General features: G+C 42.7%; 2 protein-coding genes across 2 annotated transcripts in view; one reads left to right on the top strand and one right to left on the bottom strand.

The window, feature by feature from the left end:
- FAM131B (family with sequence similarity 131, member B) overlaps positions 1 to 393 on the bottom strand; it is a 7,439-nt gene extending 7,046 nt beyond the window's left edge. The window contains exon 1 of the mRNA XM_010834008.1: positions 264 to 393. Coding sequence (XP_010832310.1) covers positions 264 to 291 — 28 coding nt within the window. The 5' untranslated portion in view covers positions 292 to 393. The remainder of the gene's footprint in view (positions 1 to 263) is intronic.
- Positions 394 to 916: 523 nt separating this feature from the next.
- The window catches only part of ZYX (zyxin), a 33,182-nt gene continuing 17,020 nt past the window's right edge, over positions 917 to 17,078 (top strand). Inside the window, exon 1 of the mRNA XM_010834018.1 lies at positions 917 to 1,005. Within this exon, the coding sequence (XP_010832320.1) occupies positions 917 to 1,005 (89 nt within the window). The remainder of the gene's footprint in view (positions 1,006 to 17,078) is intronic.

Here is a 17,078-nt window from a genome sequence, read left to right as displayed (position 1 = left end):
GGCGACGGAAGGAAGCTAGAGGGAGACGGATGCAAAGAGCCCTGAGGGATGCAAGCCCAGGAGGCGCGCGCGAGGAGAGCGAGGAGAGATGAAGGCAAGGACCGCGAGGGCTCGGAGGGAAAGTGAGGAAGCGAGGCCGGACCGGGCGGGTGCGGAGAGAGGGATCCCGGGGAGGGGCGCGGGGCGCGGTGGGGGAGGGGGCCGGAGGACCGGGCCGGGCCGAGACCTGCCTCCGCCCGCGCCCGCGCCGCCGCGGTACCCACCCACGGTCCGGGAGCCGATGCAGCCCATGGCTCCGGGCCTCCAGGCCGGGCCCTCACCGACGCGGGGCGGGCGCCGGGGGGAGCACCGGGGAGCCGCGCCGCCGCCCAGCCGCTCTGCAGCGCCGCGGCCGTCTCCGCTCGGCTCCGCTCCCCCCTCCCCTCTCCATCCCTCCCCGCGGCAGCCTCCGTCGCCGCCGCCGCCGCCGCCGCCGCCGCCTGGCTCCCCCGCCCCGGCTCGGCTCGCGGCGGCGGGGAGGGGGCGGCCCGGGGATTGGCTGCGCCGGCGCCTCCCGGCCCTTCCCCCGACCCCGCCGCTGCACTCCCAGCCGCGCTCCCTGGGGGAGCCTCGCCGCCGCTTCCCTCCCTCGCCCTTCTCCAGCCCCGCGCGAGGGACTGCTCGCCGGGTTCCCGCTGGGCTCGGGGCGGGGTGGAGAGGGGAGGCTGGTGGAAACCCGGAGGATACCCGCCCGGGGTCTCACGAGCCGGGTGGAGAGCCCCGGGCCCACCCTTCGGATCTGGGGGATTGATTTTGAGGGTCGAGCTTGGGGATGCCTAGAGAGAAAGTGGAATGAGAATAAAGCCTGGATTTATTGGGCCTTGGCCGCCAAATTCCGCAAACACTTGTTTTCTTCCCGGGGTGGCCTCGGGGACAAATGGGAGCGTGGTTGGACGCGGTTGGAGCTTCCTGTTCGCTGCTTTATGCGCCCGAACAGATCGCGAAGTCTTTGCAAGCGGATCGCGTGTTAGACTTCCCAGGGCTCGGCGCTCGCGGGAAAAGTCGGGCATGCGGGGACGGTGCAGATGACCTAACTCCAGGTCTGATTGGGGAGGGGGAAATAGAAGATCCTTCAGTCCCATCTCCAGGGAAATAAAAATGTCAGGACTCGAGGCTAGCTAGAAGACAGTTTTATATCCAATGTAACTTTTCTGAGCCATGGTCTTCTCTGACAGATGAGCACAACCGTGTCAGAGGCGGTCAAGAGCCCGGAGGATTGAGGTCTGGCTAGTGGGGTCGGGTGAAGTAGGTACTGAGGGCTTCCTGGGTGACAAGGGTCAGTGGGCACTATAGTTACAGCAGGGAAGAAGTGGAGTCCAGAAAAGTCACAGGAGAAAGGAAGGAGAGACCCGTTTATGTAAGCCCAGCTCGGCGAGCACAAATGTCAGAAGCAAATGCTAACCCAGGCTCGGCTTTCATGTGCCTCCTGAGGTTGAACAGGGAGCAGGGCAGTGGGCCAGGGGACTCTGGTGTGGGCACGGGACAGGGAGAGAGACCAAGGCTCATGGGGACAACCTTTTAAGCTTTAACTGTGAATCAGAAGCGAACCGTTAGTGTGATAACCACTATGTTCTGTGGAATCCCAGATGAGAGAGAGGGGGAAAGATACTAATAACTGCAGATCTGGGAGATAGGATGATGGAGACGGAACTGATCTTTGGTCTCTGTGCATGAAGAAATAAACCAGATCTACATCTCTAGAACCACAAAAGAGAAGACAGAACAGTGGTCAGTAGGCTTAGATTTTAATCGCCTTGTGTGTTTTGTGGCAAGATTTGCTATCTTAGTTTGACAGTGGAGGGAATTAGAAAGTATTTCCCCCCCGTCAGCTTTTGTTGGTTATACACAAGAAGGACAAAGTGGATTTTGCCCTCTTGAAGTATAATGTCTAGCTGCAAAGGAAAGAAAATAGAAAGATGGTTAAAAAAAAAAAAAGATGAAGAAACAGCCTCCATTACTGTAGTAATGCTCGCAAACCCCTGTTGTTTGAGCAAAGAAAGCACTGACTCTCCAGGTCAGAAGTCATGAACCAGGTGGCCAGCTCTGCTTTCGCCTTCTCACCTGAAGCTGTCCTTCCCTTGGAGTGCTTTCTGATTCTACTATTCTCATCAGTCCTCTGGTCCAAACATGGATACAAGCCTGGGTGCCCTTAGCACAGTTGCATAAGGTTGCTGTTGTTCAGTCACTAAGTCGTGTTTGACCCTTCCCAACCTCATGGACTGCAGCATGCCAGGTTTCCCCATCCTTCACTATCTCCTGGAGTTTGCTCAAACTCATGCGCATTGAGTTGGTGATGCTATCTAACCATCTTGTCCTCTGCCACTCCTTTCTCTTTTTGCCTTCAATGTTTCCCAGCATCAAGGTCTTTTCCAATGAGTTGGCTCTTTGCAGCAGGTGGCCAAAGTACTGGAGCTTCAGCTTGAGCATCAGTCCTTCCGATGAATATTCAGGGTTGATTATTTAAATCAAGTCAACTCTAAGTCTTGATGATGTAGTCGCATCCTATATTCTGTCTTAAAGGTGTTTCCAGCGTCAGAGAAAAGGAATCTATCAGAGGCACAACACTAATACGCTTCCTTCCTTCTTCTTGTACTGAATCATCTTACTTCTCACCATTTAAAGACATTTTCCCAGTCTCTTTGCCATCTTCTGAGCCAAGGTCAAAGACTCTAGTTCTGTTATGAACAGGAACAACCTTTCTGGAGGACAATTTGACAGTGCAGATCAAAAAAATCTTTAAAATATGCATTACTATTCTTACTAAATTGTGACACAGCAATTTCATTTATAGAAATAGTCTAAGAAAATAAAAATAGAATGTGGACAAAGATTTACAGCACCCATCAGAGCACAATTTCATAATAATTATAAACACTGTACACAGTACACATGTTGAAATGTAGGGATGAATTAAATAAATCATGCTATATGCCTATAATAGAATATTATGCAGCCATTAATACTATCTTATAACTGTATTTGTTGAAAATTCCTCATGATCTATAGTGATGTTATAAAAAAGCAGGCTATAATAATGACAGGATATCAATTTTTGTTTGAAAATCACACACACACACACACACACACACACATACACACACAGATTCTTCTCCTGCCTTTTGTCAGGATTTCCATCCCGAATAATTTATGGGATTCCTTGAAGAAAGCCTATGTTTTACAAATGTCCCATTCCACTCATCAGTTACAGTTTGACTCTCAATGAAATTACAATATTAATCAGTCCATTTCCAAAGTCTAAAAATATAGGACTTTGGCAGAATGCCCCAGTAAGGCGCTGGCACGTCCTTATTGGTTCCCTTTGGGGCACAACCCCAAGGTGAAGTTATGTTTCTGTCTTCACTGTGGTTGCTGCTTTGTGCTCCTAATCTCTTGTGGACAGAACTTGGACGGAAGGAACAAACCAATTTTAGAGACAGTACTGCTGAAAATGGGGACTCTCGCCCCAGGATCCATGGACAGAATCCACAGTCCATAACCTTGGATGGGAAAAAAAGGTGTTATGTTTACTAACTTGTCATAGAAATTCTCTGTGCTTGTTAGGGTTGTAGGCAGCAAATCGTGGTAGTATTAGAAGTGCTGCACTGTGTCTGTATCAGCCGTGAAAAGTGCAGATGTGTCTATGTTGTGGCACAGTCGCTGAGTCCTGTCTGACTTTTTTGTGACCCCATGGACTGCAGCACACCAACCTTCCCCATCCTTCACTGTCTCCTGGAGTTTGCTCAAACTCATGTCCATTGGATGGCATTGGTAATGCCATCCAACCATCTCAATCCTCTGTTGCCCCCTTCTCCTCCTGCCTTCAATCTTTCCCAGCATCAGAGTCTATTCCAATGAGTCAGCTGGCCAAAGGTGGCCAAAGTATTGGAGCTTCAGCTTCAGCATCAGTCCTTCCAATGAATATTCAAGGTTGATTTCCTTTAGGATTGACTGGTTTGATCTCCTTGCAGTCCAAGGGACTCTTAAGGGTCTTTTCTACCACCATAATTTAAAAGCATCAGTTCATCAGTTCTCAGCCTTCTTTATGGTCTAACTCTCACATCCATATATGACTACTGGAAAAATCATAGCTTTGACTTTAGAGACCTTTGACTAAATGTTAGCAAAGTGATACCTCTGCTTTTTAATACTGTATCTAGGTTTGTCATAGTTTTTCTTTCAAGAAGCAAGCATCTTTTAATTCTGTGGCTGCAGTCACCTTCTGCAGTGATTTTGGCATTCAAGAAAATAAAATCTCTCCCTGCTTCTACTCTTTCCCTATCTATGTGCCTTGAAGTGATGGGACCAGATGCCATGATCTTAGTTTTTTTGCATGTTGAGTTTTAAGCCAGCTTTTTCACTCTCTTCTTTCACCTCTATTAAGAGGCTTTTTACTTTCTCTTCACTTTCTGCCATTAGAGTGGTATCATCTGCATAACTGAGGTTGTTGATGTTTCTCCTGGCAATGTTGATTCCAGCTTGTGATTCATCCAGCCCAGCATTTTGCATGATGTACTCTGCATGTAAGTTAAATAAGCAGGGTGACAGTATACAGCCTTGACTCACTCCTTTCCCAATTTTGAACCAGTTTGTTGTTCCATTTCCGGTTTTAACTGTTGCTTCTTAACCTGCATACAGGTTTCTCAGGAGATAGGCAAGGTGGTCTAGTATTCCCATCTCTTTAAGAATTTTCCATAGTTTGTTGTGATCCACACAATCAAAGGCTTTAGCTTAGTTAATGAAGCAGAAGTATACGTTTTTCTGGAATTTCCTTGCTTTTTCTGTGATCCAACGAATATTGTCAATTTGATCTCTGGATCCTCTGCCTTTTCTAAATCCAGCTTGCACATATAGAAGTTCTTGGTTCGTATACTGTAGAAGCCTAGCTTGAAGGATTTTGAGGATTACTTTGCTAGCATGTGAGATGAGCACAATTGTACCATAATCTGAACATTTTTTGGCACTGCCTTTCTTTGAGATGGAATGAAAACTGATTTTTTTCCAGTCCTGTGGCTATGGCTGAGTTTTCCAAATTTGCTGGCATATTGAGTGCAGCACTTTCACAGCATCACCTTTTAGGATTTTAAATAACTCAGCTGGAATTCCAATACCTCCACTAGCTCTGTTTGTAGTAATGCTTCCTAAAGCCCACTTGACATCATACTCCAGGATGTCTGGCTGTAGGTGGGCGACCACACATCACGGTTATCCAGGTCATTAAGATCATCTTTGTATTGTTCTTCTGTGTATTCTTCCCACCTCTTCTTAATCTCTTCTACTTCTGTTACGTCCTTGCTATTTCTGCTCTTTATTGTGCCTGCCTTTGCATGAAATGTTCCCTTGGTGTCTCCAGTTTTCTTGAAGAGATTGTCAACTACAAATTGGTGCTTGCCAAGGACATTTGCTGTCTGCCTCTGTGGAGACTGAGTCTTGTGCTGCTGCAGCCCTGAAGGGAGTTCAGGGTGGAGAAAGAAGCACTCTGTGCTCTAGGGAAACTGGTGGAACAGGTCTTTGGATAGTTAGATATTTTAGGAACTGATTTCATAATCCCAATCTTCACATCTCCTTATATCTAGAAAAACACTAAATCCATTCATGGTGACATCAGCTTCTTGTGACTAGTAGAAAACCTTTTGTAACATATGTGCTTGATTGTGTCAACTCCCCCTTCCCCAAAATCACATGTATTGACCTTCCCCCAGTACCTCTTTGAAACAGTTTCTTAGAACTATTTGAGGTGCTATCTCCCAGACTGCAGTCCTCATTTTGCCCTAGATAAAACTTAACTCAGAACTCTCACATTGTATATCTTTTTTTGGTCAAGAGTTATGGTGACTGATGAAGTGACCCAGAGCAGCAGCCCCTTGCATCCATCTGCCTGCTCGGGGAGGGAGACCAGATGAATTTGGATAAGTGTCTCCCGGTTCTCAGATCTCCTGTTTTGGTTGATGATCCTGAGTTTTACTTGGCAGTGGGGCAGGTTACGTGCCACCTTCCAGTTGAAAGATACTGGGGCATACCTACTCATGATCTAGATACCGAGTGGGGCTTGGTTGAAAGATATCACAGTGCTCAGTTGCAGGAGACTGAGTGGGCTGTGCTGAGTAGTTAGGTAAGAGGCTGATTGGACGCTTTTCCTCAGTTCGGCCCGCAAACACAGAAGCAAGAGGCTTTAGCAAGCAGCCACTAACTCCAGCCAGGGCTATGTATGTACAAAATTAGTACTTGCAAGTACCTATTTCATTGAGGAAATTATACTAAAGGAGATCGCAACCTAAAGGATCCAAATTTGGGGTCCTTTTGATATTCCAAAATGGATATTTTTGCATGCAGTTACAAAAAGCCGGTGGTAAGATTGACTGAACGGAATGCTTACTTTGATATCTAGAAGATCCTAAAGGAGAAAATGATAGAGTAACTTCTTTGCAGGAAACCAACAAGAAGTTGCTTGAAAATATATCAGAACTAAAAATGGCCACTTGCACTGACTCTGCCAGGTCACAGGTCTAGGAGGACTTACTGGGAAGTCGTGTTTGGGGGATTTTTGCCATTTGGCTTTTGATTTCTGGGCATCTCTTTGCCATTTGTTTTATTTGGAGTGAGACTTCCAGCTGGTAAGGATCTGGCTTGGTTGGTTTGGTTTGGTTACTTTGATTTGAGCACACAGATTGGTTTGCGCACACAGACATCTGGTCCAAACTATATGAGTTAAAAATGGGAAGCGCTTCCTCTAAAATTCTACACCCCACCTGGAAGCCTCTTGGGAAAAATTCTAAATGACTGGTCAACCTATAGCTATGATCCAATGATAAAGAAAAATAGCTTGAAAATATTAGATCTCTATTGCCACAGTATGGGAAAATAGACTGAAGTTCCCTATGTCCAGGACTCTTCTCCTGTAATCAAAAGTCTGGGGCTAATCAAACTAACACTCCCACCTCCCCAGAGGGACAATCCCTGCTGGAACCACTCTGCCTTTGTTATCAGGGCCTATTGAGCACTATCTGGTCTAAAATTTTGGCTATGAAACTATGACCACAGAAAAATAAAGATAATTTTTACAGTGTGGTCACAATATTCTTTAGGCTCCAGAGAAAGTTGATTAAAACTTTTTTGATGTTGTCCTACTAGGAGAAGATGGTTTTCTCTCCCTGTGCCTTGAGACCTTGACTTTCAGGGACACTTATCTAGACCATCTCTAATTCCTGAATCTGAAGGGGAAAAAAGAAGGAAAAGAAGTCTTTAAAAATTTGTCTTATTCCAACTGTTGTAAACTAGTGAGCTTTGTATTGTGATATCTAATTCATGGCTAAGTTTAGAAAACAAAGCTATGAGATCTCTTGTTGTTTCTGTTTGGATATATGTATGGTGGGAGAAATATCAACAACCTCAGATATGCTTTTGATACCACTCTAATGGCAGAAAACGCAGAGGAACTAAAAAGCCTCTTAATGAGGGTGAAGGAGGAGAGTGAAAAAGCTAGCTTAAAACTCAATATTAAAAAAACTAAGATCATGGTATCTGGTCCTATCACTTCATGACAAATAGAAGGAATTAAGGTGGAAGCAGTGATACATTTCCTCTCCTTGGGCTCTAAAATCACTGTGGATGGTGACTGCAGCCATGAAATTAGAAGACAATGACAAACCTAGACAGTGTATTAAAAAGCAAAGACGTCACTTTGCCAACAAACGTCTGTATAGTTGAGACTCTGGTCTTTCCAGTAGTCATGTAAGACAGCTGGACAGTAAAGAAGGCAGAATGCCAAAGAACTGATGCTTTTGAACTGAGATACTGGAGAAGTCTCTTGAGAGTCCCTTGGAAAGCAAGGAGATCAAACCAATCTTAAAGGAAATCAACTCTGAATATTCACTGGAAAAACTGATATTGAAGCTGAAGATTCAATACTTTGGCCACCTGATGTGAATAGCTGACTTGTTGGAAAAGATCCTGATGCTGGGAAAATTTGAAGGCAGAAGGAGAAGAGGGCAACAGAGGATGAGATAGTTGGATGGCATCACCAATTCACTGGACATGAACTTGGGCAAACTCTGGGAGATGGTGAGGGTCAGAGAAGCCAGGTGTGCTACAGTCCATGGGGTCTTGAAAAGTTGGATGCGACTTGGTGACTGAACAACATGTCTCAGTATGTGTCTGTAGTTTGGATATTGTTACTTAGGTTAATTCGTAAATGAGTTCTATTTAACTGGCTTAAAGAAAAGTCGGTGCTTAAAAGCAAATAATTCTAAGTGCAAGAGAAATTAAGCTAAATTTGGATTTCAAGTTCATGTGAACTGGGAAATATTCAGTATCAAATTGACACTTGGTATTAATGTTTGTTGATGTATATGTGTCGGTACTCACACTGACAGTGGAGATGTCTTTGGTAACTAACAGGACAGAGCTCACATGTGACACCAGAGAATGCTTCCTTATTGCCTCAGGCTCTGCCTGTGGTGGAAAATTGGTTGAGATTTAATGGACTTGAAAGTACATGCTTACGAATTAAATCTAAATATATAGAAAATTGGCCAAGATAAATTTTAGGACCCATCATATGGGAAATATTCAGTACTGAATTGATATCTGCTATTGAAGGTGGCTTAAGGGTGTTGGTTTGATAATATAGACATGTCTAGAGTTATCCATACTAAGTATAATATTTCTGTTGTACGTAAGTTTACAAGAGGTCAAATAAGACCTCATTCTGTTACAAATTTGTCAACAAAAAAGTAATTCAATGTGGAAAAAGCTTTAAGGAACCTAAGATATGTGTTTTCAGTAAAAGAAGATATGAAGAATATATATACCCAGTGAGACACTGGGTAAAGAATATACATATATATACTGAAAAGAGTTATGCATATCAGGATTACCTAAGACTGGATTGAATTCAGTTGGATAAATGAACTTTTTTCCCCCGATATGATTTTTTTTATTTTTTTAAAAACCTTAAGCTTTTGATTTTATATTGGGGTATGACTGATTCACAATGTTGTGGAACTTTCAGGTGAACAGCAAGTGGACTCAGCCATGCATATACATGTATCCTTTCTCTCTCAACGCCCCTGTCCTATCCAGGTTGCCACATAACATTACGCAGAGTTCCATATGCTATACAATATATCCTGTTGGCTATCCATTTTACCTATAGCAGTGTGTACATGACCTTCCCAAAGTCACTAACTATCCCTTCTCCCTGGCAACTGTAAGTTTGTGGTTCTCACTAAGACTATGAGTCTCTATCGTTTTATAAGTAATTTGTATTCATTCATATCATTTCTTTTAGATTCCACATATAAAGGATATCATGTGATATTTCTTTTCTCTGATGACATTTTCTAGGTCTGTCCATGTTGCTGCAAATGGCATTATTTCATTCTTTTTCATGGCCAACCAATATTCCATTCCATATATGTACCATAGGGATTTCCCAGTGGCTCAGTGGTAAAGAATCTGCCTGCAATGCAGGAGCCACAGGAGGCGCAAGTTCAATCCCTGGGTCAGGAAGATCCCCTGGAGGAGGGTGTGGCAACCCACTCCAGTATTCTTGCCTGGAGAATCCCATAGACGGAGGAGCCTGGGGGGCTACAGTCCACAGGGTTGCAAAGAGTCAGACATGACTGGAGGGACTGAGCACACACACATGCATATATGTGCCCCGTCTTTATCCATTCCTCTGTTGATAGACATTTAGGCTGCTTCCATGTCTTGGGTATTGGAAACAGTGCTGCAATGAACACTGGGGAGCACATGTCGTTTCGGATCATGTTTTTCTTCAGATACATGTCCAGGAGTGGGATTGTAGGGTCATATAGTAGCTGTATTTTTAGTTTTTTAAGGAACCTCCATTCTGTTCTCCATAGGGGTAAATGAATCTTGTTGAGAGTAAGCTGAGACTTAGATTTAGTTTTTTCTTTCTGTTCAGAGAAAAGTTTTCTTGGAATGCCATTTTTGATAACAGATTATATGAGTTTCTTTGCCTTTAAGGAGGAAACGGGGCAACCTTTGTAAGTATGACATAACCCAAGGACATTACATAGGCTGATTAGAAGCAAAATAGGTGGCCTAGTCGACTTCCACTAGACCTTGAGCCTCAGTATACGCTCTTTGTAACACATCAGCAGACTAAGTGACCCCAAGTAGGTGGTGGCACAATTCAATGGAAAGAAACTTTTAGATAAAGAAATGTAAATGAAATAAATTTTTTTTTAAGATAAGGAAGCTTTAAGGAAAGAAAATACAAATAAGAGCTTTAGGTGAACTTTTAGAAATAATTATATTTTAGAATCTCTCCAGATATTCAACAAATTGAAAGTTAAAATTGGGCTAATTAAGTGATAAGTTTAAAATAAGTTTAACTGAGTAAATGAACTTTAAAAGTAAGCTGGTACAAAACTTCAATTTGGCTTTTCTCTCTGTTAAAAAGAGACAAGATTTTAAATTGCCATTGATAACAGGTTTTTAAGTTTCTTTACCTCTTAAATGATCGGTTCTGTGTTTGCCTTTGAAATCATTTATTGTTACTTTGGTTAAATGAATAACTATTTCTCACAATGACCCATACTCCTATCTGAGTGTCCTAAACCCTTTTGATATTTATTGACAAAACTTCCTTAATCAAATTCTAATGAAATACTTTTGACCTCTAGCTAAGATTGGTATGCTTCAAAGGGCCTCTGAAACATCCCAAAGAGAGATATTAAACTAATTAGGTTCATTTGGTATGTTGAATTGCATGGGAAGTATTGTGAAATGAGTAATAAATCTCCTCAGGTTATATAGTATGATAAATGTTACTAATACAGATACCCTAGAAATCATATGGAATTCCTAGAATTCTAATATATCCTGGCAAAATGTTATCAGTCATAATTCTAGTTACTATCTTAAACTGTTGTCACAGTCATGATCAAGTTTCTTTGTCAATTGCATTGTAATCAGATTTTTAAAACATGCCTTCTTAAGTCTTTTGTCATTATTGACAATTATGGTTTTGTTCTGATGTTTTTGCAAAAATGCTTCCTCTTTTAGAAGATTTATAGAAAGGACCTTTGGATAAATACAGGTTTCTGACTTTCAGACCATAATGCTGAACTAGGTAAGAAATAAAAAATTAATGGAAAACCTGATGGCCTCACAAAGATTAACAAAAGGACTGAATGAACTGGTGAATATGCTTATAACTTTCATAGTTTCTATCTGAAAAATTACTGGTTTGAATCTGTGTTTTTCAAGTGTAATAAAGTCTTCTCAATTTAATTATAACTTATAGAAATTTGGTAACTTATACTTTTGTAAGCAAAATTGAAACATTTATCTTTTTTCTCTACCTTATCTGTCCAGAGATTGAAAACTGTTAGGTTTCCAGTAGCTTTAAGTTAGGATATCTATAAGTTAGGAAGGCCATTTCACTAACAGCCACAGAGATCTCAAGGAATTTTGGAGACCTTGAGAAGGGAGGAGTTCACCTAGATCTGTTAGACAAAAGCCCTTGGCATTATTTTCCTAGCTCTGAGAGTTGTGTGTTTTTTTTTTTTTTTTTTTTTTAAGTTTAGTCCGAACTTCTTTATAAAAGTTTCAGCAAAGCAAAGCAAAAAAAAGGTCTATGATCAAATATAGTTATGTAAATCATCAGGTTGAGTTTATTGAAACCAGACATTTAGCACACAAACTAGTCTTAATTTGGTGATATTTGGTAAAAACAAGGGTAATTTTAGGAAGAAAAGATGTTTTAAAGCATGTTAAATCCCAGTTTGTTAATGGAGGTGTGTATCTACTAAGACTCATTTCCTGGGTAGTTCTTTGCTCCTATGGTATGTGTGTGCTCAGTCACATTAGTCATGTCTGACTCTGTGACCCTAGGAACTGTAGCCAGCCAGACTCCTCTGTCCGTGGGATTCTTCAAACAAGAATATTGAAGTGGGTTGCCATGCCCTCCTCCAGAGGATCTTCCCAACCCAGGGATCAACCTGGGTCTCCTGCATTGTGCTGCTGCTAAGTCCCGTCAGTCACGTCCGACTCCGTGCGACCCTATAGATGGCAGCCCAACAGGCTCCCCCGTCCCTGGGATTCTCCAGGCAAGAACACTGGAATGGGTTGCCATTTCCTTCTCCAGGGGATCTTCCCAGGTCAGGGATAGAACCCGAGTCTCCCGCATTGTAGGCATATTTTTAAACTGCTGAGCCACTGGGGAAGCCCTGTTATTGTATATTAATGTAAATTTTTGATTAAATTATTAAAGGACACTCTAAGTTTGTTTCTGAAGCTTATCTCAGTAATCTTTGGATGAAGATCAGGTGCCTCACGACCTGCAACCAAGACTCCAACCAGAATGGAAAGACCTTTATATCTACTCTTAACTAGCTCATGCACAGTGAAATTGAAGGGAATTTGACTGTTGGATTAATTCTTACTTCTAAAGGTCCCTGCACCGGACTGGTCTATAGAGAGGACTGCTGACCTCAAACTCACCTTAAAATGACACTCAAACAGAAGAAACTGCACCATACTAGGAAGAGAAGAAGATGACATCAGAAGTAGACAGCTTAGCCAAGATGCTGGACCTGATTTTTATGATCATTTATAATGTTTTCTTGACTTTTTTGACCTTTGCACATAAATAAAATGTTTTCTATCATGGACAGGATCCTATGTTAGTTTTAAAAAATCAACCCAATTGTTGGGTTTGTGGCCAATTACCTATGTCTAGTACTTCTGGGTTGCCTTGATGGATTTCTTTCCTCTCAGCCTCTTATTGGATAGCCCTTAGGAAATTTATTTTAGAAGAAAGACTGTTCCATCCTGTTTTGTCTACTCATGATATTATTAAATGGGATCCTCCCACCTGGCCAATTAATAATACCTGCTCTGACCCTGGCCATAGATTTATATTTTCTTTTAAGGTCACTCAAACTCAATCAAACTAAGTCTCAGTCAAAGACTGTAACCTTTCATCTATTTAAAGGAAAACTCCCATAATAATGGGATGGATCTGTATGGTTTACACCAGGCTGTGGTTGTTTAAATTTTAAGACTACCTCTTTATCTTGGGAACAGTTAAATTATGCTAAGGATAATCAGCCTAATAACACTAGGAAATTAAACTGAGTGTCTTATGAACAGTGCCAATATATACTTTTCCTAAAAACAATAAAGATTGGTACAGAATACACTAAGTAAAATGATCTAAGGATATACTGGGCTACACGTAATGGAAGTTCTTGGCTAAATTCTCACTTATGACTTTAATAATACTGTCAGTTATGTTACTTTTTTGCCAGTTTTACAAGATTGTTGTTTATTTCAATTACCAAATATGTAATGGAGACTCCAGTGAACATAATGACCAGGTGACTTGGAGCAGTTGATGAAATATATTGTTCTGTATACAATCAATGACTGTAATAGTGTAACTCTAGCGACTTAGCAGCAGCAGCAGCAGATATGGGAAAATGCAATAATAGAGAATGTTTTTCTGACCCATAACTAGAAGATAGATGTCCAGCGATCTCTGGCTGTTAAAACCTAGTCCAGTAATAGCACATTGAATGACCTATCGGCAAAATCTTCTCCAGAACTAGGAAGGAGCCTTCCTAGCAGTGTGGGACAGAATGGTCATGAAAAGCTTTCCAGCGTATGGTCAAATTTATAACCATGAGGGGGCCCTGTCAACTACAAATTGGCACTTGCCAATGGCATCTGGGGCTTCCCAGGTGGCTCAGGGGTAAACAATCCACCTGCAGTGCAGGAGACTGGTTTAATTCTGGGTGGGGAAGATCCCCTGGAGGAAGGCATGGCAACCCAATCCAGTATTCTTGCCAGAAATATCCCATGAACAGTGGAGCCTGGCGGGCTACAGTCCCTGGGGTCACACAGAGTCAGACAACGCCTGACGCAACTGAGTAGGCAATCATGCAGGGGCACTTGCCATCTGCCTCTACGGAGACTGAACCCTGTGCTGCTGCAGCTGTTGACCTTCGACCCGCCCTGAAGGGAGTTCCGGGTGGAGAATGAGGCACTCTGTGCTCCAGGGAAACTGGTGGAACAGGTCCTTAGATAGTTAGATATTTTAAGAACTGATTTCATGATCCCAATCCTTGCATCTCCTTGTATCTAGAAAAGCACTAAATCCCTTCTTGGTGACATCAGCTCTTCGTGATTAGCAGAAAACCTTCTGTAAGATATATACTTATTGTGTGAACTCCCCCTTCCCCCAAATCAAATATATTGATTTTGAAATATATTTTGAAACAGTTATACCCATTGGGTACAACTACCTTCTGAAACAGTTTCCAGAGCAATCTGAGGTGCTGTCCTGGGCTGCAGTCCTCATTTTGCCCCAAGTAACTTGAAACTCTCACATTGTGCGTCTTTTTCAGTTGACACTATAACACAATGCTTGTTGCAGATTTTTTTTTACAATATCCTTTACATTCATCACTACTTTGAAATTATAGTAGTATTGAACCTGCCTCTATGTTTCCTTATTTAATACTTGGCTCAGATGGTAAAAGTGTCTGCCTGCAATGCGGGAGACCTGGGTTCGATTCCTGGATCGGGAAGATCCCCTGGAGAAGGAAATGGCAATCTACTCCAGCACTCTTGCTTGGAAAATCCCATGTACAGAGGACCCTGATAGGCTACAGTCCATGGGGTTGCCAAGAGTCAGACACGACTGAGCGACTTCACTTTCACTACATTATATCACAATTTTATCATAACTGTGTTTTATATAAGTGGTTCCCTTAGTAATCTATATTTTGTTTTACACATTTAATATTATTCTGAGACTGAAACCATGTCTTTTCCAGATTGCCAAGGGATCCAGGGCACAAAAATGTTTAAGAACTCCTGAGCCTCTAAATACATGTTTGGTGGTGATGAAAGTGAAAGTCACTTAGTCGTGTCCAACTCTTTGCAACCTAATGGACTGTAGCCTACCAGGCTCCTCTGTCCATGGAATTCTCCAGGCAAGAATACTGGAGTGGGTGGCCATTCCCTTTTCCAGGGGCTCTTCCCAACCCAGGGATCCAACTCAGGTCTCCTGCATTGCAAGAAGATTCTTTTATAATTTTATTTATTTATTTCGTTTTGGCTGTGCTGCGTCTTTGTTATCGTGCGGGCTTTTCTCTAGTTTTGGCGAGCTGAGGCTGGTCTCCAGTTGTGGTGTGTGGGCTTCTCATTGTGGCAGCTACTCTGGTAATGGAGCACATGCTCCAGGGCACTCGGGCTTCAGTAGTTGTGGCAATTGGGCTCAGTAGTTGCGGTTCCCGAGCTCTAGAGGACAGACTCAGTAATTGTTGCACAAAGGCTTAGTTGCTCCAAGGCATGTGGGATCGTCTCAGACAAGGAATCAAACCAGAGTCTCCTGCATTGGCAGGTGGCTTCTTGACCACTGAGCCACCAGGGAAACCCACAAGCAGATTCTTTAGAGCCTGAGCCTCAGACAAGTGGTGGTGATAGTGGTGGTGAAAGTGAAAGTGTTAGTCACTCAGTCGTGTCCTGCTCTTTGTGACCTCACGGGCTGTAGCCCACCAGGCTCCTCCGTCCATGGAATTCTCCAGGCAAGAATACTGGAGTGGGTAGCCATTCTCTTCTCCAGGATCTTCCCAAGCCGGGGATCAAACCTGGGTCTCCTGCATTGCAGGTGGACTCTTCACCATCTGAGCCACCAGGGAAGCCCAATAGTGGCGGTGGGGGTCTCTAATCCTGCAGAGCTAAACAGTCCTGTTAATAGTAAAAAACTTAAAGGACCAAGCAAGATACTTAGAGATCCCATTTTGAAGACCATGTCTTCAAGACAAAGATATGTCCCTTTTATCTGCAGGACTGAGACACATCAAAGACATGCTTGCTCCCAACAAATGCAGAGAGGCAGCTCTAAAACTTGACAGCTTAATAAAGTGCTGCTTTCGTTTTCATGGGAGACATTAGATCCTAATTGAGGGATTATGAAGAGGTCTGAGCAAGAGGAGAGAGTCAACATATCAGAGAGGAAGATTAATTGATACTGAGCAAGAATTCCTAAGGCAGCCACAGGGATATAAGCAAAGTTCAGGGAGGAAGATTAGGCTTAGATGGAGGTGTCCTGCTCTTTTCTGGAAAGAAGGTTGAAGCAGATGCTGGTAGGTTGTGTGTTTGATGTTGGGAAATGAGGGGTCTCTCTCTGATGGTGTCTGTTTACTCTGAGAAATAGAAAGTAGGATCTAGGGATGGAGGAGATACAGAATAAAATAATAATCAATAATATACGAATATTACTTTACACTTGACAAAGAGTTTTCAGTCTCTTATGACAACAGTCCAATAAGGAAACCACTATCTTTGCCTTGCAGTTCAGAAAACTGGGGTTAGAGGCCAATTCACTTTCTTTCCCCCAGGATTACCCAGCTGCAAAGAGAAGGATCTAGAGCTTAAACTCAGCCCCTTCCAAGCCAGGCTTCAGCAATATGTGAACCGTGACCTTCCTGATGTTCAAGCTGGTTTTAGAAAAGGCAGAGGAACCAGAGATCAAATTGCCAACATCTGCTGGATCATGGAAAAAGCAAGAGAGTTCCAGAAAAACATCTATTTCTGCTTTACTGACTATGCCAAAGCCTCTGACTGTGTGGATCACAGTAAACTGTGGAAAATTCTGAAAGAGATGGGAATACCAGACCACCTGATCTGCCTCTTGAGAAATTTGTATGCAGGTCAGGAAGCAACAGTTAGAACTGGACATGGAACAAGAGACTGGTTCCAAATAGGAAAAGGAGTACGTCAAGGCTGTATATTGTCACCCTATTTATTTAACTTATATGCAGAATACATCATGAGAAACGCTGGACTGGAAGAAACACAAGCTGGAATCAACATTGCCCGGAGAAATATCAATAACCTCAGATATGCAGATGACACCACCCTTATGGCAGAAAGTGAAGAGGAACTCAAAAGCCTCTTGATGAAGGTGAAAGTGGAGAATGAAAAAGTTAGCTTAAAGCTCAACATTCAGAAAACAAAGATCATGGCATCCAGTCCCATCACTTCATGGGAAATAGATG

This window comes from Bison bison, unplaced genomic scaffold (assembly GCF_000754665.1).
Source record: "Bison bison bison isolate TAMUID 2011002044 unplaced genomic scaffold, Bison_UMD1.0 scf7180017863988, whole genome shotgun sequence".
NCBI lineage: Eukaryota > Metazoa > Chordata > Mammalia > Artiodactyla > Bovidae > Bison > Bison bison.
This window is presented reverse-complemented; position numbering and strand designations above follow the sequence as displayed.